Genomic DNA, 19310 nt, shown 5'->3' with positions numbered 1-19310 from the left:
AGAGCCCCCCCCGGTCCCGCAGGGTCACGCTCGGGGACGTCGTGGGTGCGGGGGTCCCCAAACCCTCAGTATACCCGCGCTGGGTGCTCCGGTACCGGGGTGCTGCCGCCCGGGGGGGTCTCGGTATGAGCGGGGGGGGGGGGGGGGGAGGGCAGCGATGTACGACCCCCACACGCAAACCCCGGCGCCCCACCGCCCCGGGGCCGCCCCGCCCGCAGTCCCGCAGGGGGCCGCCCCCCCGGGGGTCCCGCATCCCGCACAGCTCGGGGGGGGCCTCCGGTACCGCCTCCTCCCGCCGCCGCCGCCCAGGGGTCCCGCCCCCCGCCCGGCCCGCACCTTGCTGAAGGCGAAGAGGTCGTGGCGGAGCCGCTCGCGGTGCGGCTCGGCGCCCTGCCGCCGGAACCGAAACTTCATCATGGTGGGGCCGGCGGGGCTCGGTTCGGTACCGGGAGGCGGCGGGCGGGGCCGGTGATCCCGGGGCAGACGCTCCCGCTGCCGGCGGTGCCGCTCCCGGTCGCGGTGCCGGTCCGGTGCCGGTCCCGGTGCGGGCGCCCCCCCCCGCTCCGAGCGCCGAGCGCCGCGCGCCGAGCCCCGGGCAGGCACCGCCGCGGCGGGGCGGGGTGTGGCCCTGACGGACAGCGCGTCCCGCCAATCAGCGCGCGTCCGCACGCACGGCGCAGCGGCGCCCTCCTTTCTGCGCTGCGCATGCGCCGGCGCGGGGGGTGCTGGGAGTTGTAGTTCGCTCTCCCGCAGCCCTTCACGGCAGCCAATAGGTTTCTCCCTTTTTTTTTTTTTTCCTCCCTCATTCTTTCGCATTTTTTTTTTTCTCTTCAGGGTTGGGCCGAGGGGCGGCGGGGGCACCTCCAGGCCGCTCATCCTGGCCGCGGAGGGTGCCGGGGCTCACCGCACGGAGCGGCCCAGGGCAGGCCTCACCCGCGGGGCCGCAGGGCCCGGTCCGGCTGAGTCAGGCGGGCGCCGCGCTCAGGGCTGGGCCAGCACTCCCCGCTGAGTAACAGCGGGCCGCCCGCACGCTGCGGGGCTGCGAGGCCTCGTGCCTCGGTTTCCCTCTTCAGGTTCCCTCCAGGGGCAGGTTGGGCCTTTGGGGTGGGGCCAGGGACGGCGGGCAGCCAGCAGCGGTCCTGGCACCCCTACTGTGAAAGGTTCTTGTGGGGCGAACAGAGGAACGCGATGGTACCCGTGTGGGGACAGAACGGGAGCTCGGCCAGGAACTACAGAACCGTTCTGTTTGGAAAAACCCTCTCAGGTCACCACGTCCAACCCCGGGCCATCCATACCACGACACCAAACCACGTCCCTCAGTGCCACACCTCAGCGGTCCTTCAACACCTCCAGTGACCCCTCCGCACCCCGGGCAGCAGCGCCTGACCGCTCTGTGGGTGCAATCTGTGCCTGTGGAGGAGGAGGAAGTAGAACAGGAGGAAGAAGAACAGGAGGAAGGACACCACGGCAGGCAGCACACAGCCCCTCTCACAGGAGGAAGGTGCGGGGCAAGGCCCACGAGGGGCCCCAGCGAGGCCAAAGCACAGAACCACAGCACCTCAGCACCAGAGCGTGGTGGGAGGACGGGGACATCTTCAGCACCCACACCATGGGGAACCAAAGCAGAGGACCAGGCAGGGAGCACCCACTGCAGCCCCATCCTGGTTTCCAGGGCAGCACGCGTTCCTCCCAGAGCTCCCCTTTATTTAGAAGCACTCCCCTCTCCCGCAGCGATCCCAGCCCCACCGCACAGGCAGGCACAGCGATGCTTTCTGCTTTTATTCAATTAATGCAGCAATCTATACAAGAAAAAAATAATAATAATGAAACCATGAAATTCCAAACCCTGACAGTGAAGAACCAAATTCTTCCTAAGAATCAACCAGAATTAAAAGTATCTCCCTGCGTCAGACTGTACATAAAATAATCTCTGCCCCATTTACAGCGTTTCACACAGTACTTCTCGTATCTCAAACTTCAGAACTGTACAACTTTGTTACAAACCACGCTTTTTCCTAGGAAAAGCTTACAGAAAAAAATATTGCCACTTTCTTTTTTTTTTTTTTTAATTTTTTTTTTAATTATTTGTAACCAAAAAAATTAGAATCTTATAAAACAAAATTAAAGTCAGCCAGAACTCGTAAGTGTGGGCAGGGGGGGGCAGGAAGGAGCAGAGACACAGTTCTGGGCTCAGCATTTCTCCTCCTCGCCAGGAAAAGGAAGGCGATTGGCAGACAAAAGACAATTTGCCACTGGATGGGGGGCCAGACCCCACGGCCGTGCCCCGAGCCCCCCTCCAGTCCATTCCTAGCCATGGGTTTGGATTGAGACATCTCTGAAGCCAGCATGAGTGGCCGGTGGTGTCCCAGCCCTGAGTTCAGGGCTAGATGTGGAAACTGGGGCTTCCCCGCTGCCTGCACGCTGCAGGGAGGTGGAAATCACAGCTGGCAGCCTCCACCAGGCTCTGACAGCCCCTCCCTGAGCCAGCTCACCTCTCACTGCTGGCAAACAGCCCCAGGTTCTCTTCCAGAGGACAAGTGAAGCCTACACAACCAACACAAGAGCCTTAGTTGGACCGCCAAGTCTTCTCAATACGCAGGTAAGGGCAGCAAACCCAAATTCCTCCCTTTGCAGAAAAGCAGGGACAACTCCCATCTACCTCCCCCTTCCTTAGGAAAGACAGTTCTCATGGTCTGGGCTGTGGGTCTGAGTGCTTGTGGGGTCATCACATCGTACACAGCCTTATGCCCCTGGAGGGGTGAGCAGGTTACACAGACAGCACGCTGCAGGTGGATGGAGAGGAGTTGGGACTGCATTGCTGAACTACATGAAGACAAAGAAGCAGACTTGGTCAGGCCTGCACGTAAGCCCATCTCCACACCAGACTCACACCACTGGTCTGATGGAAGCCTTCACACAGCCAGGACAGAGAACAGGTATGGGCATCAGCAGTGTTTTGAGCCACAGTTTTAACAAACAAGTCACAGTAAGGGATCTAGACATCTGGATCCATGTGAAAAATGTGTCTTCTTGTTTCAAATCAAGGTTTCACCCCAATGTTGTTCAGTGCAAAAGAGTTAAAAAACCATGTATCTACACATATACATCCGTGTGTATATAAAATGTCTGTACAAGTGGGGGAGATGGCCTGCCTGCACGCTGGGGACTCTTGCCCAAGAGATCCTACGGGTCAGATCGGTTGTGTCCCACTCTTGCCAAGGTGTCAAGCCCCAAGCAGTCAGCTTGAAAACTAAAAGCAAAACGAAGCAGAGGGCGGCAGGAGAGCAGCTCCAGCGATGGCTGCCAGCTCAGACCCACGGCACAGACCTGGGATGGGGAAAAGGAGGGCAGAGTTCCCAGAGGTGGCATGCAGGAATACAAAACCCAATGGGACAAGCGGGATGCCTGCACACGTACAGACTGCACGAGGACTGGGATGAGGTGACGGTACCAGGCTAGGAGGTAAGACCTCAGGGTGCTTTGTTCAGCCTTTCGTGGAAATTATCTTGTCCCATGAGAGTCACAGTGCTCCTGCTGCTTCAGGGAGCGGCCCCGGGAAGGCAGGTTGTCTTCACTGTGAGCTGAGACACCAGAGTACAGTATCCATATTGCAGAGGTAGGCATAAAATTGGGAAGGGGGGGAGAGCAGGCTGTGCAGAGCAGAGACCTCCAGCAAGGGAACACAGGTGGCTCTGCCCTGCCGTTGCCAGCAGCACAAAGCAGCACAGCCTAATGCCCTTGGAGGGAACGGGATATGTCCACAGCAAATCCAGAATTAAGAACAGCCACCCCAGGCATCCCACTAGCAGGTTTCTAGCTTGCCAGAGATGTTTACAGACACCAGCCATAAGGAGGAGAAGAGATCGCTGCTCCCTGCATGCTGTTTTGCTGCTGGAGAATGCCAAGCTTTCCAAAACGGGGTTTGTAGCCAAGAGATGGCCTGGGTTCTCTGCTGCAAGCTAGGAGCAGGAGGAATGCTGCTTCAAATGCTGAGTGTGGACTGATAATGGCCTTTCAGAAGTCCCAGATTCACGAACTTCCAGATCTCTGGGCAGACAAGACAGGTACGTGCCTTCGAAGGCTGGCCATGAGGCTGCTCTCAAGGCTCCACACCGAGCCAAAGAGAGCTCTCACCAGGAAAGCAATTAGATCAAGACAATCAAAGACAGGCAGTAGGAGCCTCACCTACAAAACCTCCTGCAGCTCAGTGCCATGCTGAAGGTGACAGTAATTTCCTTTACACTAATGTGACTGCTAGATCCAGCCTCAGCAGTGAGCCCAAGGACAGATGAATGGTGGGAGCTGCAGAAGTCAGCAGGGAAGGAAAAGGACGACGAGACCCAGATGTCAGCAAACATGCCTGATCACTAAGGAACAGCGCCCGTTTTTTGACCGGTGGCTCCTCAAGACAGCAGCAAACGGGATTCAAAATATATTACATCTTTTTATTACCAAGCGTGCAGATCATGAAGAGTGGGGGACACAACACTAAGAAAAACTACAATTGGAGGAAGGACAAAGCAGTAAAAATTTTAAAATAAGACTACTCCTTACAACTGCCAACACTTGGGATCAAAGAATCAATTGGAGAAAGTTTCTTAAAAGTAGGCTTCTAAATATGGTGTTGGGCCCCAAACCTGCAAAACGCAGATTTCAGGCAGGGCAAACACAAACCAGTGGGAAAAGATGAGGAAGAAGGCAGTCTTCTAAGGTTACCTCCACAGGGTGAAACGCCTCACGCCTCTCAGCACTTCCTGGGGCAACCAGAGTCCCTACCCCAGAACACGCACAGAAACAAGAGGGCATCAGACAACTGCTGCAGTGATAGCTGACAAACATCCTGTGGGCCAAAACAGAGCTCCTCTGTACCCAGCAGCATCCCACATCTTCTCAGGGGGTCCCAAGGCAAACACCCCCCAAAGCACAGCCTCCCTCCCAACTCCTCTCTGCTGTCTCTAGCTCGGGAAAGCAGCACGTACTCAATGCAGTCACTTGCTCTGCAGCTCCCAGGCTCCAATACAGACCTCAGGTCAGCACTGGACCAACATCAGTGAAGCCAGCCATGGCTCCATCCTCAGCCAAAACAGATGACTGGTCAGAACAGCACTGAGAAACCAGAGCTTAAGTACATTCTTCTTGGAGAGGGCAGCACAGGAACACAAAGCTGTGAGCCCAAGCTGGCTTGGGAAAAGGGACTGGAAAGGAAATCTATGGCATTTAAAACTGGTACTAAAGTGCAACACAAATGTCCTAAACCCTTTGTAATCAATGCAGCAAAAGGAGTCTGAAAAGCTTCAAACTTCCAGTTACTGCAGGGTACACCCTTAAAACACAACCCAGCAACAACTAGGTATAAGCAGACCAAGGAGCCCTTTGGTGAAGCAAGGAATACGAGGCCACCACAGAGAATTTCAGCTCCTGGGGTCTAACAACATCATATTTAGAACATTTGGAAAAGAAGAAAGTTAAAGCAAAAAAAAAAAAAAAAAACCAACAAAACAAAATACAATTCTTGAATCTTGCACAATGAAACAGTTAAACTTTTTGGTGTTCTCAAAGAAATCCCAACAGACAGCCTGGCATAACGTTATCTGCTTCCTATGGTAGAGATGCCCATCTGACCCATGACTCAGGACACCGTGTGTACTGGACATGTTCCATCCTTACATATGTCTCAGCATTCCTCCATTCATAAAAACAAACCACTAGATCCTTCCTGTTTACTCTTCAGCCTGAAAGGAAAAACCAAAACTGAAGCTAAATGGAAAATAGCCAGAGGGAGGAGAAAGTTTTCACAGACTAGAGGCCAATCTCATCAGCTCCACAAGCCTGGAAAGTGCATTCCTCAGTGTCGCCTCATTTTAACTTTCCTGGCTGGGCTGCCATCCTCCTCCTCCTCATCACAGTCCTCCGTGTACTCGTAAGACCTTCGCCAATAGTTCTCAGAGCTGAAGTTGCTCCGTCTCCTATGTTTTGGTAAGAGGACTGAGCGCCTGTTCTCCTCTTTATCCATTTCTAGAATCCGTGGCCTATGGAGAAAGAGAGAAAGAGGGTGTGAGAACACATCCACAACAGGATTTAAGCACTCCTTGTGCGGATACCATCTGGATTTTTGCATACTTTGAGCACTGTGAGTGACTTTTTCCACACTGCTCTCCCAGTACTGAGCACACAGCTCTCAGAGCAGGAGCACATCGCCAAGCTGCACGTCCCATGAAAGAGCTGAGAACTTTGCTTTTACAAGCGCGAGTCCTTTGCCTTCACGTGGTGAGCTTTGGTCTTTATCTCCACCAGGGACACCTCCAAACAGCCTGATCAGCCCTCTTGAAGTGCAGCTTGTGGTACCAACAAACATTCCTTGGGCACAGCGGTCTGCCTCCTACAGAGGAGCCCAAAAACAAGCTCAGCTCTGTGCTAAGCTGCTAGGATACTTACGGTGCAGGATTAAACATCAGCTCTGAGCTCCTTTGTCCTCCTGCTAGTTCTCTCAAACGTTACCACAGTGCAATTACTATTTACGTAAAGCTGCCTCTGTTCTCACCTGCAATCAGTTCAGTTCATAGTATGACTGTGCTGGCAGGATTCACAGCTGCACAGACCACTCAAATTTATCTCAGGTAGCAACTACTGAGTTCCTCTGACAGATGTGCTATCTGCACTATTTACCTGCAATACACTGAGTTTTTAGGCCTTTCAGAGCCTTTAGATACCATCCACTGTAGGAGACTGTGCTGAGCTTGCATCCCAGTAAGGTGCATCTCCGCCTTCACATCCGCTCTCATGGATCTGCAGACTTTGCCCTGCATGACCACTCCTTTAATCGCACACTGGAGCACTGCGTGCTCAGAGGTAAGATTTTATTTGCAGCCTCACTTCTCTTCGTGATCTATGTGCCCAGTCATCCTGAGTTCTGATGAATGAACACTGCTCGTAAACAAACCATCCCCACCCTTCTCCTTCACCAGGACAGGTTGAAACATGGGCTGGGACTTCACAACAGCCGAGCCCCACGACCACGCCAGCCTTTTGGTTTTACATGATGTGCAGAGAATGCCACCTCAATCCTTGGGGAGCTTTAGAATTAGAGAATACCAGAAATGTTGCATGACAGCTGGCAGACTGGCTATCAGTACATTCACACAGAGCAAGGTGGTGTTTAAGGGAAGCCTTGCCGCAGAGCTCAAGCTGTCTGAAGCTTCAGTAAGGAGCTCTCTTGTAGGTCAGGCTTACGCATCCACAGTTTGCTTACACATATACACACACACAAACATATACGCACAGCTCTGGAAGCAAAGCAGTTCTATGCAGCTTCCCAAGGAGACCTTCACCCTTCCCAGTTCACAAAACCTCAAAGACTGCTTTCATAATATACTTCAACACACCTGCACAGGTTGCTTGGCAATAGAGGTCAAAAATAATTAGCTGCAGGGAAACTATTGTTCTGAATGACTGCATTATCAAGAGGCAGCCAAATCTATTGCTTCTTCATTATGCCACTCGCAGGATAAACAATGTAAGCTGCTTACAGCCAAAGCTTAGACTCCACAAGCCTAGGAGGAATGTATCAAGAACCTCACTGATAACAGATCCGTACACCACAGAACACACCTGGGAGGTGCTTCCCAGCCCCTGGCAAAGAGGTGCAAACCAGGATGTTGTCAGCATGCTGCACAACCTCTTGCCAGAGACCAGGAACCTCAGATGTTCGCTGACCCAGAGAAAACACCCAAAACCTCACCCCTAGCCAAGATCAACCTACCTGTGAGCAGCGTCGGGATCCGCTTTGCGATGGGACCGCTTTGGTTTCAAGATCTGGTCCCTGTTGCTTCCTGACAGGCGGTCAGAGGTGTAACCTGGTGGCAACACAGAGCTACTCAGCGATTTTGTTTCCAATCGAGGGGCATCTAGTCTTGTTCTGCAAATATTTAAGAAAAAAAAAAAAGAGGATTTGCAAAGCATTTCAACTGAATTGCTAGCAGGCTGCAATAGGCGTTTGTCCTAGATGCACTGAAGTAGAACCCTCAGTCTTAGGCACACAGCTCTGAAAGAGGGTCAGGACTGTTACATCCAACAGCAGAACAAGCTGCAGCTTCTACCTACTTGAAGCTTCAGCTTTTAACCTTTACTGCCTTCTAAAGACAGAGGAAGGCTTAGGAGCAGCATGGCCACGAGGTGGACGTGGGAGGACAGGAAAGGTGCTGGGCTCACTGCAATCACAGTGATAGGATATTGAGCGGAGGTGTTCGAGCACCTGCAACATCCGATGAAATCACAGTGACTCTTCAATAACTTGCAACTCCAGTTAAGCCACCTGGGAGACACACTGTGAAATCCATCATCACCTACACCAGTAATAACTCCTTCTATCTGGAAATTCCTTACTGTCTCTGAGATCTCATGGGGTCAGGCATTTCTCAGCTTGACTAAGAGGTTTAAGGCAGGAGTCAAAGTGCGAGTCAGAAGGAGATTTAGTAACCAGCAGCCACACCACAGCCACACCACCACCCTCCAGCAGACAGCAGGGCCCAGTTCATGCTGGAATAAAGCTTCCACTGCTGCTGGCCCAGGCACAGCTGCAGCTTCTATGCATGTATGGAGAGAGGCAAGAGGCCGAGCAATGGCTGTGCAGCACAGATGAAAGCTTAGTATGGTGCTATCACCACCTCACAGCACAGCGTAGTTACCAGGCTCAATTTGCAAAAACTTCTGAAGTCTATTTCAAAACACAAATTGAAGCCTAAGAATGAACAAAACACAGTAAAAGGTGGTGCTGGTGCCCCACAGTGCCAATTTCAAGAGTCTTCAAGTCACCTCCTGGAAAAAAAGGGCATCCTGATGTTGTTCCTGCAGCCTATCTGCCTCCACAGGATCAGGGCCGAATACCAGAGGGGTCTGGGTAAAAGAAAGGGAAGAATCTCTGCTTGTCCCTCAGTGCTTAACTTTAGCTTTTGAAGCAAGATAATTTCAACCTAAACTCCTGTTATGAAGCAAATTCAACCGCCAAGCTTCCCCTGTACCCCCAGGGAGAGGCTCTCCAGTTAAACAGGGCGATGCCACGATGGCAAAAACGAAGGTGGGTTTGCCAGAAATAAGGAAGACTTCCATAGGCAGCTGGCCAGGCTGCAAAGCCATTGACCTGAGCTGTCCTCAGCTCCAGGACTGGACCCAGTGCAGCTAGAACAGTCAAGGCATTGCTGATCTGGCCCTAGACAAGTTAGGTCGTTTAATTACCTCTTAAATATGACAACTACATGATTGCAATTAAAAATAATAATAAAAAAAAATCACAGCAAATGTACTGCAAAGGCAAGAGGATATCAACCATGCTCTGTCTCCACAGGGCAATACAGATTTCTCCTGCAGGAATGGATACAAGCAAGAACCATGCCAAAAATGAAAGTAAATTACCTACCAAAGTTCAAGTTAAATAAAATAACTCCCCTGCGTAATGGCCTATGAAGAATTGCTTAAATGTGGCTGTGTAAGACCTCTATAATGACTTTCAAGACCCACCTGAATAGGTCACAATTCTACCCCCACCTCCTCCACGATCCCTCCGAGCATCTCTTGAAATCCAGCACATCATTCCTTCCCCCTTGCTCAAAGCTTCCGAACTTTGCAGTCTCCCTGCAGCCCTGTGCTCCGACACACAGGGAGCACTGCAAATACCATCACGCAGCAGCTCTGAAGTGCTGCTGACCTACTTGGTAACCACGCTGCTCTCAAGCATCCTGAAAAACCCAGCCACTTCTCCAGCTCAGTTTTTGCTGGCAGCGACAGGAGAACAGTCTCCAGAACCACGTGCCCAGAGCGGAGGCAGCAGATCCAGACTCCAGAGTCTGGGGCCCAGCAGCCTCTGCCAGCTTATTCACAGCTTCTGCAAGCAGCAAAGTTTATGCTGCTGTGACACAACCGCAGGGTGCCCGATTCTTCTGGAAAGCTCCGGGCTCATTCTCACCACGAAAGATGAGTTTTACGAGGTCACAGGCTGCTCCCCAGCCTCGTGTGCACGCAGGCTGCTCGCGGAAGCGGCTGTTTTCCTGGTTGCATAACTTGCTATTTCAGACTGCACCATTCGCATGATCTGGGACCGGGGAATGGCAGCAAGAGATGCTCCGGGGATGCAGGCGCAGACAGAGGTGCAGCCCTGCTGTGCATGCATGTGTGTGCCCACGGCCGGCCAAGGAGACGGTCCCCGTCACAAGGGATAAGCAACAATTAATAAGCTCTATTTGGCAACAGTCAGAGTGCACCCCTTGGCAAAAGAGGCGATCGCCACGCATCCACCAGGATTGCTACGCTCTATGGAGATGAGACAAAAATAATGACCGGAGAGTTCCCACTTTTCTCAGAGAGAAATCCTGTTGTGGTTGCATTCACCACACCGGTCCAGCCAGCCCATGGCTGTCTGTGTATGACCGGGCAGAGATGCTCCTGCTCTGACACTAAGCAATTCAGGCTCCTCTGGGGAAGCCAGAAGGGCGCACTGCTGCAGAAGGATGGCTGAGCCAACGCAGCCAGCATGGCTCTGCTGGGTGCTAACGGGCCTCATCTGTTTGACAGTGCTGCCCAGGTGAGCCAGGCAGCAGGATGCCTTGGCTAGCTACATGCCTGCCCAGTTGCACTTTGAGGGCAGCCCGGCTAGACTGAAATAACACCCTTAGCTTATAGAGGCTGATGAAGGCAAGAAGTAGAACTGCTTTAAACAGGTACATTATACACCTGCACTACTTTTGCAGCTTTAGTTTACCTAGCCAGAGCTGTCTTTTCCAAGGAACTGCTCCACAGCTTGGGACAGGCAGCTTCTCTGTTCCAGAGCACCTGAATTCAGCCCTTTCCTGCTACGGGATCTGGAGATGCCTCTCACTGGGGCTCATTAGCACTCACTGCTTCTCACTGGCTGTAGAAACCAACAACTTGAACATAACAGCCTTTTTGTTATTAGTCATCTCACCTTACCCCCCTTTTGGCAATAACCATCAATCAGAGGGTTTGGTTCCAATCCATCTTTCATCCTACTCTGTCATCTGCCACATCTCATCCTGCTTCCCTAGGTCTGTTCTGATTTTGCTGTGCTAATGCCTCAGGGCTGTTGTTTTCCCTGCCTTCATTTCATGGGTCTCTCTATCCAGATGTCCAACTCCACTCTGCTGGCTTTATGCCTTATCTTCACAACGTCATCAGACTTGTTTTCGAACCAGATAGGCTGCCCAGAAGTTCCACAACTCTGAATCTAGACCTCTTTCCTGCTAGCCTCGTGCCAGCCTTAGCCACAGCTGCAGCCCTGCCACCATGCCCATGGTTTTCTCTGGGTTTACATCAAACCAACTGATGAAATGCCATCAGCTGACCAAGACAGCACATCTTCTAAAACAAGGAGCATGAGATGCAACTCACAGAGCTTGGCTTCCCAACACCACGCTCAAAGGACGAGCTCTGTAAACTGACTGCTAAATTCACAGCATTCATTTCCCTTCAAAGCCAGCACCTTCCTCCCCCTCCCCAGGAAATGAAAGGCATGCTACCAAGAAAGCAGCCTGCTTTATAGAAGATTCTTCATCATAAGCATCAGCTTCAAAGGACTGTCCAGGTGACTCAGGTATGTGGGAATGATACAATCAGACACCTGAATATGCAGCCCAAAGCAAGAGCCTGAAACTCCAGCTGCTTGGGGTTAGGCAGGCAATGAAAGCCAAGTGTCCAAACACCATCAGCAACACCACCACCAACAGCAAACCCAGGTACAACAAAGTACTGCTGCACAGATCCAAGAAGCAATTAACTCTGCAGTAACAGGTCCCATCTATCTCCACTGACCAAGTGATGGGTATGGCAAGGCACAAACGAGCAGAGTGAGATCTAGCAAAGATTTAAGGTCAACCCAGCACGTTAACAAGCAAGGCATCTTTTTAAAGCGTTCCTTTCACAGCACCGTAAAAGTCACACCGCCGCATATCCAAGGTTGCCTTACTGTCCAGAAGGCTTCAACACTTACTTTCGAAGAATGATGACAGCTCTTCTCTCCTTGATGTCCTGTGGTCGAATACAGTGTGTAATTTCGTCGGCTGCGTATCCACTGACAACAAAAACAAAGAGCCGTGGTGAGAAAGATGACAGGCAGGAGGGGAAAGCGGTTGCCAGGCTCAGCAGCGCGCTCTGGCCAGCCATTTCCCAACTTCCCCCACAGATTCCTCCTCCAAACACCACACCATTCCCAAGGCACACAGGAGCTCCATTTACAGAACGGGCATGGTAACAGGCAGGCTTTTTTTTTTATTGTTGTTGATTTAATTTTTTTTTAGCATACACCAGAGGAAACCACCACCTGCCACAACGTCATGAAATAAGTCGCGTTGAAAATGAGTTTATGGAGTGTAAATTCAGCCATTTACGAGAGCTTCATCAAGAGATTAGCGTGCAGCAGAATAAAAACATCACCGCGTTGCTCTCCAGCATCTCACCCATGTCCTGAGCAAAAGCCATCCGTCATCACCAAGATGCACAGCACACCCGGACACGGTGTGTGACCAGAGGCACTGAAAAGCAGCTGCTGCTGGAGCATCTTTGAGGGGGGCTTTGGCACTCACCCGTCTCACCATCATTACAGGTGCTAACGAGGGGTGGGCTGCCCTCTGCCTGCTGCTGCGCACAGCAGCCTCCTCCAGTCTGGCATGGGGAAGGAGAAGTGAAACGCCTCCTGAAATGGCCGACGAGGACAGGAAGGCCTCGGGGTGAAGGAGCACTGAACGCCAGCACAACATGCCCTGCGTGAACCCAACGCAGGAACCGCTGCATCAAGAAATCTCACTGTGCTTCCCAGGGGCAGTGCTGTGCTCCCAGCCTCGCGTGAAGGTTGGAAGCCGTTTCATGTGGGTTTGCACAGCCCAAGCTCTGCATTTAGCACTTCCTCTCACTGCTCCTTTCTGCTCAGAGGCTGCTGCTGCTGCTCCCCACTGCCAGCCTTCACCCTCACAGCCCGCAGGGTACTGGGGATGCTCAGTGTGGAGAAGACATCACACACACACACACACACAGAGGTCCTCTCTGGGATAGGAGCAGGTTCCCTTTATCTGGTTAGGTAACTCACTCACTCATCCAGAAACGCTCACCTCTTGCTCAAAGAGAGATTTACTGCTTTGAGAAGACAGCTCAGACCTAAGACGGATCCACTGGAAGAGGTGTTGCTGGCCATCCCCTGCCCCTCTAAGGGGGCTGCAGAGCAACACACTGCGATGCAGAGGGGCTTCTAATAATGCTCCATTATACTCCAGGAATCTCTGCGTCAAGCTCCAGCGAATCCATTAATATCATCCATGTTAATATTCAGCTCAGCACATCCTCAGCAAACATCAGGAGGATGTCTGCTTCGAGACCTGTGCTCTCCATTGCGAGATGTCAGCTCAGCCTCCCATAGCTATCTCCATACAGGAACTGGCTCTCAGCTCGCTTCCAAAGCAGCGTTAAGAAGAGCTTATGGTCCCAAAGCAGCAGTCCTATTGCTCCAGGCCCTAAGGGGGACTGTCAGTCAGCCCCAATGCCATGCTGGTGCGGGGGAACTCAGCCTGCACCTTGCCAAGCACAGGGAGAGTTTCTGCACAGCCCTCCTGCAGAGGGGTTTGCACGAGCACTGAGCAGACAAACAGAATGAGGTTATCTGGTTGGGTCACAGTTGCTCTGTTGGTGCCAGCAGAACCCTCTGGGCCGTTCCTGGCCTCACCACATCCCAATGACAGCCAAGAGCACAAGGTGAAGGGACACACACTGCAACAAAACCCCCATAAGGATATCAAGGGTGCGCCCAGGCATTTCTGCTCTTGCCTGGAGAACAAAACCAAAGCAGAGGGGAAGGAATGATCCAGGAAAGAAACTCCTAACTTGCTGCCCACAAGACCACTTCTGAGAACAGCTGAGCATGATGTGTGCATCCCAGAGCACCATTCAGATGAACGAGGGGAGGTGCAGATGCCACCCACGGGCCCAACTAACACCCTAACCCCAACTGATCTCTTGGATCTTACACATCCACAGCTCCTCCCCACATCTCTTTTTCAGTCCAGAAGAATTAACGCGAAGCCGCAGTATTACTGATTCATATGGAGATAGAAGCAGAGATTTTTTGCATAAACATCAGCAGAAAGCAAGCCCTAAAGCTCTGCACAGTGTCCCTAGAGAAATACTTCCAGGGGCTGGATATGGCCAGGCCAGAGCGGTTACCGAGCTCAGGCTTCACCTGTGGTTTGGGAAAGCTGCTGCCACAAAGCACCGATGTGGCAGCAACCAGCTATAGCAGGGCTGAAACAGATCTCTGCCTCATCACCACCAGCACACGCAGGGCTTGCTCTGAGCAAAGCTGGGACACCAGGGGCCTTTGCTGAGGGCTCAGACTTTTCTGGAAAGATGTCTAATCCAGGCAGTTGTGCAGAGGTTCCTCCAGCTGGGAAGAAAGCAGGTTCATCCCCCAGAGGCTCCAAGCAGCGCTGCCATCAGGCATGCCTCTAGACAACAAGAGAGACAAACATCACGACGCTCCCAGTGCTGCTGCATGCAGCAGGGAGCAGACCCGCTCTGTGCACAGAGCATTGCCACCTTCAGAAGGAAAGCCTGTCTGTGCACAAGCTCAGAGCTGTGGAAACGTTACCATTAGCAATTGACTCCTCCGGCTAACTGCAGCTTCGCACCTCCAACCACAGTGCCGAGATGCACTACGTGGAAATCCAACAAAAGCTCTCCAGGTGATGAGATCTGCTGCGTGCCCACCCCAGAGCCTCCACACCCCCACCCAGCTCCCTTCCTCTTCTCCAAAAGCACATGTTCCCCAGACGGATGTGCAAATTCTTCCATCTCCTCCACACTGCTTCTATTGATTGATGCTTATTGAATTCTTTTTTTTTTTTTTTTAAACAGGAAAAAAAAAACCCACATAAACATGGTCCAGCGAGCAACCACCCTCAGCAAGCTGATGGCAGAGGCGCACTGCAGCCTGACTCGGGCTGTGTGAGCCCCGCAGCACTGCAACACACTGCTGCCATTTCCTCCTGGCCTGGACAACGCGTGGCAAAGGGACAAACCCTGCACCCACTGCAGAAGGGACACGGGAGGGTCCTCTCCTGGAACATGTGAGGGCAAATCAGTGCTATGAATGCAAACAGAGGAAAAAATACCTCGATGGCAGAGCAAAGGGCTGAGCAGCGGTGGCTGGGGTGGCTCAGCCTTTGTCCTCAGGGATGCAGCACAGCCACGAGAATCCCTGTTCCACCTCCAAAACTCTTCGAAGAGGACACTTTTAAAACCTAACACACTGTCAGAGAAGACTTCACAGCCTGAAGGAGGTTCAGTATTTGCAAACACCACAGCGTTGTTAGACAAATGCTTTGGTTTACTGTAAAGTTTAACTAGCAACGTGCTGCACGCACAGCGCCACGAGGCACATTACCAGCCAGGCAAAGCCTTACTGAAACAAACCTGAACTCGGCCCCAGGGAGAGACAGAATGCATCGGGTCAAGGGCAGGAAATGGGGAAACCCCTCTGCAAAACTGGGCTGAGGATTTTGCACATATTGCTGAGAGTAGGACACGCATGACCTGGGGAGAGATGGATGGAGATGTGGGGGCAAAGAGAAACGCAGCAGCTCTCTTGAGATCCCCAGGATACCCACATGGTAACAAACAAACGGAGCAGCCCCTGCCCCAGCAGCAATGGAAGCAGGCATTACAACAAGCACGCCGTTTCTATCTGCGCCGTTTCCCTATCTCCAGGGCAACTGCCTTCAGCAACTGTTTACTGGGAGGAGAAAAAGCCAAGTTTGGAGAGTTGGCTTAAATGTGACCGAGAGCCGGATCCAGAGGTACACCCCTGCATCCCTGAGGTCCTCCTGCCGTGCTGCACATCTCCCCTCTGTTCTCAGACCTGTGTTGGAGCAGAGGTTTGCTGGTCCACCAACTCCTATCTGGCTGGGACAGTATCATCACAGAAGAATCACTTTGGCAGAACGTCTCTTAAGTGAGTGCTAAGTATCTGCTAACTGCTGCACTGAAATCGAAACAATCTCCATTTTACAGTCTATTATTTGCTGGAAAGCAGAACATCTGACTGCTGGATGAAGCTGGCAAAGCCAGCACTGGGCTGCACAGACACCAACTTTCCTATTCCGGCATTAAAAATACCTTCGCTCGGCTCAGTACGACCGCTTCAGCCATTCCAACCAACGGATTGCAGCACCCAGACCACGAACCCTGCATGTGACACGCACAGGGCCTGGCAGGGAACTCATTCCCATTCTGGGAATCCCGAGCTGCCCTCTCTTCCCAGCAGTTCTGGAGGAGGAGTGGAGTAAAGGACGAGAAAACGCGATTCTCCCGTGCTGGAGCAAACCCTGCTCCCTCATCCCACCGAGTGCTGCAGGAATCCCAATCCTCCTTCACACTGAGGGCCATCTGAGGTTTCCCAGTGAAAACAGTGCCTTCTCCAGGGGAAAGCATCACGGCGGTTCACGTCACTGGCAGGAGAACGAAGGTAGAAAGTTCTCCTCGTGTCTCACACGCATGCCACACCAGGGGCTGCCGAGCACGCAGCGCTCTTGCAGTAAAAGGACACTGCCCCACAGCTCCCCCCCAGCGCTGACCTCTGCCCTTCTCCTGCACACTCCTTTCCCCAGCCGCATGCACCACAGCCAACGAACGTCCTTAGCCTGGGAGAGCCCTTCCTGCTGGTGTGTCCTCCCGCTGGCTCTCATCCCTCGCTAATCTGCAGAAGTTACCTAACGCAGGGGGTACGGCGAGGATTAGTTCATGTTTGTGCTGCTTTTCCCAGATAAAAGTGATGTGAGCTCTCGGCATTTATTATTGATGCATCAGTCAACAGCACGACGCCGTACGGACGTGGGGGGGAAAATTCCTTCCCAAACCCTGCGGCGATCGCTTTACAAGCCGAAGTGCAGGATTGGGTTACCACCGGGGAGCCCTGAAAAACTGGCCTGGATGTTCACCAGCTCCCCCCACCCCCCCCCCCCAAAAAAAAAAAAAAGATATTGATGGTCGCTCAGAGCACTGTTGGCACAGTCTGGGCCATCCCACTGCTGGCAGAGAGCACTCTGACCTTCAGGACAAGAGCGACTTGCACTCAGCAAGGCAGGAAGCCCCAGCACCAGCTTCCAGCTTCCCTCCGTGGTACCAAGGGGCTTCTGGGCTCCGTGGGGCCACACATGGCAGCCCATGCTGATGTCCCCCTGCTGCGTGGGGCAACGTGCACCCATGGGCAGACAGCGGGGATTAGGAAGCGGGCGTTCCCCAGTGCCAATCCCAGCTGTACTACTGGCTTGTTCCATGACCTTGGGCAGGTCATTTCACCTCCACTGCACTTCCCCTGCTTGCAGGAACACCAGCAAAGGCATTTCTCGTGCCCGCAAGCTGCACGCGATGCTGCCGTGCCGTGTTTACACTGCACCTCCAAGGGATGGTCCTGCAGGGGTCTGCGCTCGGGTCTCTCCCATCGGTGTCCCACAGGTGAGGGTCTGTCTGCCCCTGTTCGTGGACTGGGATGAGGCCACTCACACCACCTCTCTACGCTTAAGGTCATGTCAGGAAGGCCAAGCTAAGAATAGAACCAGGAGCTGTGCCTCAGCCAGCTCGCGGGCACGGGATCCATTTTGTATCTTGACGAGGATTTCCACTGTTTACGGGAACTGTGGGAAAGCCCAACCCCACAAGTGACCACACTCAGATCTGAACCCCCGCAAAAAGGGAACAGCCCCCACCTCTCCCACATCACCGCCATCCACCGTGACAGCGTTGAGCCCCGACGGCCCCTGCTGCAGCCAGACCCCGCACGCCTCAAGGCAGACGAGCCCCGAACCGCCATCCATCGAGGTGCGTGCCCGCCTGCCTCGTAACGAGCATTACACAACCACGTCTCAGCACACAGCCACACCAAGTTACCTGAGCACCGTGACGCTTCCTCTCTTCACCGGCAGGAACAGCACGGGCTCCGACACCCGGATGGGTTTGAACTGGAACTTACACCCAAAGCAGAGCGCCGAATCGCTGAAGAACGACACGGAGACGATGGGCCGCTCGAAGATATGGATGGGGTCCACGTGGGAGACAATGCAGCCCCCGGGCTGATAGTCGTTGATCACGGCACTGTTCACAAAGCCCTCGGGGATCACCCGGTGCTCCACCAGCTTCCTGATCACCAGGTCGTGCACCCACTCGGGGATGGCATCCACCTCCCCACGCGGGTACAGCCGCTCCTGCCCGGGCCCTCTCCTCTGCAGCTGAGACCCATACGTGTAACCCTCCCCAAAAAAATACTTGTTCCGCAGCGGGGCTCGATCCACCGTGTGCTCTTTGTAGAGCCCCTTCTCAGCCCTGGACACCACATCGTCAATGCGAGCTTCGATCTTGGCGCACTCCTCGGCGCTGAAGAGCCGAAGCTGACGAATGCCGCTTTTCACTTTCCGGGCTTCTTCCTCCTCCTTCTGCTCCTCGTAATCGCTGTGTTCCGAACCGGAGTCCTCGTGGTACCGCCGCTTACGCTCGTAGGGGGGCTCGGGGGGCTCCCGCGGCCCTTTGGAGCCGTCCCGGTAAGGCATCATGGACTTCAGCTTCTCCCGCAGGTCCGTGTAGCCGCTGCCGGCCATAGTGCGCCCGCTGCCCCCGGCTCCTTCAGCGCTCTCCGGGCCGCCCGCCGCTCCGGGCCGCGGGGCTGCTGCTCATGGCCCTGCTGAGGGAGCACCGGGGGGACAACGTGAGGGCAAGCACCGGCGGAGCGGCGTCCCCCCCCCCATCCCCGCTCTCCTGCCCACTGCCCGGCCCCAGCCCCACGCCAGGCCGGGCCCTGCCCGCGGCCCCGAGGTCCCCGCTCCCCCCCACCCCCCGCCCCATAGCCCCGCTCCCGGTGCGTGACCCACCCCGTCCCGCCCCTCCCTCGGCCATTCCCCTCCCGGGGCCCGACTCACGGCTCGCCCAGGGGAGCGGCGGCGGCGAAGCAACGGACGAAACGGCGAGGGAGGAGAAATTTAAAAACGCTTGGGGCTGCCGCGGGACGGGCGGACAAAGGTTCGGCTCCGGGGCTGCTCACGCGGCGGCCCAGCCTGGCACATGCCCAGCGGCGGCGGCCCCGGCTCCGCGCCGTGCCCTGCCCGCTGCCGCCGCCGCGCCGGTGCCCATGGCGGGGGGGAGCGCGGGGCCGGGCCCCGGCTCCGGACCGGGGAAGGAAACGGCGGAGGGCCCCGGAGCTCTGGCGCAGCCCTTCCCGCGGCGCGAGCGGCGCTACGTCACCAGCAGGCAGCCCGACATCCCGAGCCGCCGCC

The 19310-nt window shown here is 54.1% G+C and overlaps 2 protein-coding genes across 4 annotated transcripts in view; both read right to left on the bottom strand.

Annotated features, from left to right (window-relative positions):
- LLGL1 (LLGL1, scribble cell polarity complex component) overlaps nucleotides 1–2666 on the bottom strand; it is a 14012-nt gene extending 11346 nt beyond the window's left edge. For both annotated transcript variants that reach the window (XM_015294417.4, XM_015294418.4), the window contains exon 1: nucleotides 337–2666. In XM_015294417.4, coding sequence (XP_015149903.4) covers nucleotides 337–876 — 540 coding nt within the window. In that variant the 5' untranslated portion in view covers nucleotides 877–2666. The remainder of the gene's footprint in view (nucleotides 1–336) is intronic.
- ALKBH5 (alkB, alkylation repair homolog 5 (E. coli)) lies at nucleotides 1765–19310 on the bottom strand. Of its 2 annotated transcripts, none has more exons than XM_004945197.5 (5): nucleotides 18957–19310; nucleotides 17935–18721; nucleotides 11996–12076; nucleotides 7760–7915; nucleotides 1765–6029 (listed from the first exon to the last, which is right to left on the bottom strand). In XM_004945197.5, exons 2-5 carry the CDS (start codon nucleotides 18636–18638, stop codon nucleotides 5846–5848), a joined length of 1125 nt encoding a protein of 374 aa, XP_004945254.1. In that variant the 5' UTR covers nucleotides 18639–18721; nucleotides 18957–19310; the 3' UTR covers nucleotides 1765–5845. The 2 variants fall into 2 exon arrangements, with proteins under 2 accessions (XP_004945254.1, NP_001244130.1); NM_001257201.3 differs by having other exon boundaries at nucleotides 17935–18718.

The sequence above is a fragment of the Gallus gallus genome, chromosome 14 (genome assembly GCF_016699485.2).
Source record: "Gallus gallus isolate bGalGal1 chromosome 14, bGalGal1.mat.broiler.GRCg7b, whole genome shotgun sequence".
NCBI lineage: Eukaryota > Metazoa > Chordata > Aves > Galliformes > Phasianidae > Gallus > Gallus gallus.
Note: the sequence above shows the minus strand (reverse complement) of the source record. Positions and strands in the feature narration are given on the sequence as shown.

Excerpts from the sequence above, each read along its gene's own strand:
- ALKBH5 (XM_004945197.5), bottom strand. The coding sequence starts at position 18,638 with ATGGCCGGCAGCGGCTACACGGACCTGCGGGAGAAGCTGAAGTCCATG. Across the intron at positions 12,077-17,934 it reads GGAAGCGTCACGGTGCTCAG|TGGATACGCAGCCGACGAAA; the intron begins GTAACTTGGTGT and ends TTTTGTTGTCAG. Across the intron at positions 6,030-7,759 it reads GATCCCGACGCTGCTCACAG|GCCACGGATTCTAGAAATGG; the intron begins GTAGGTTGATCT and ends CTTTCTCCATAG.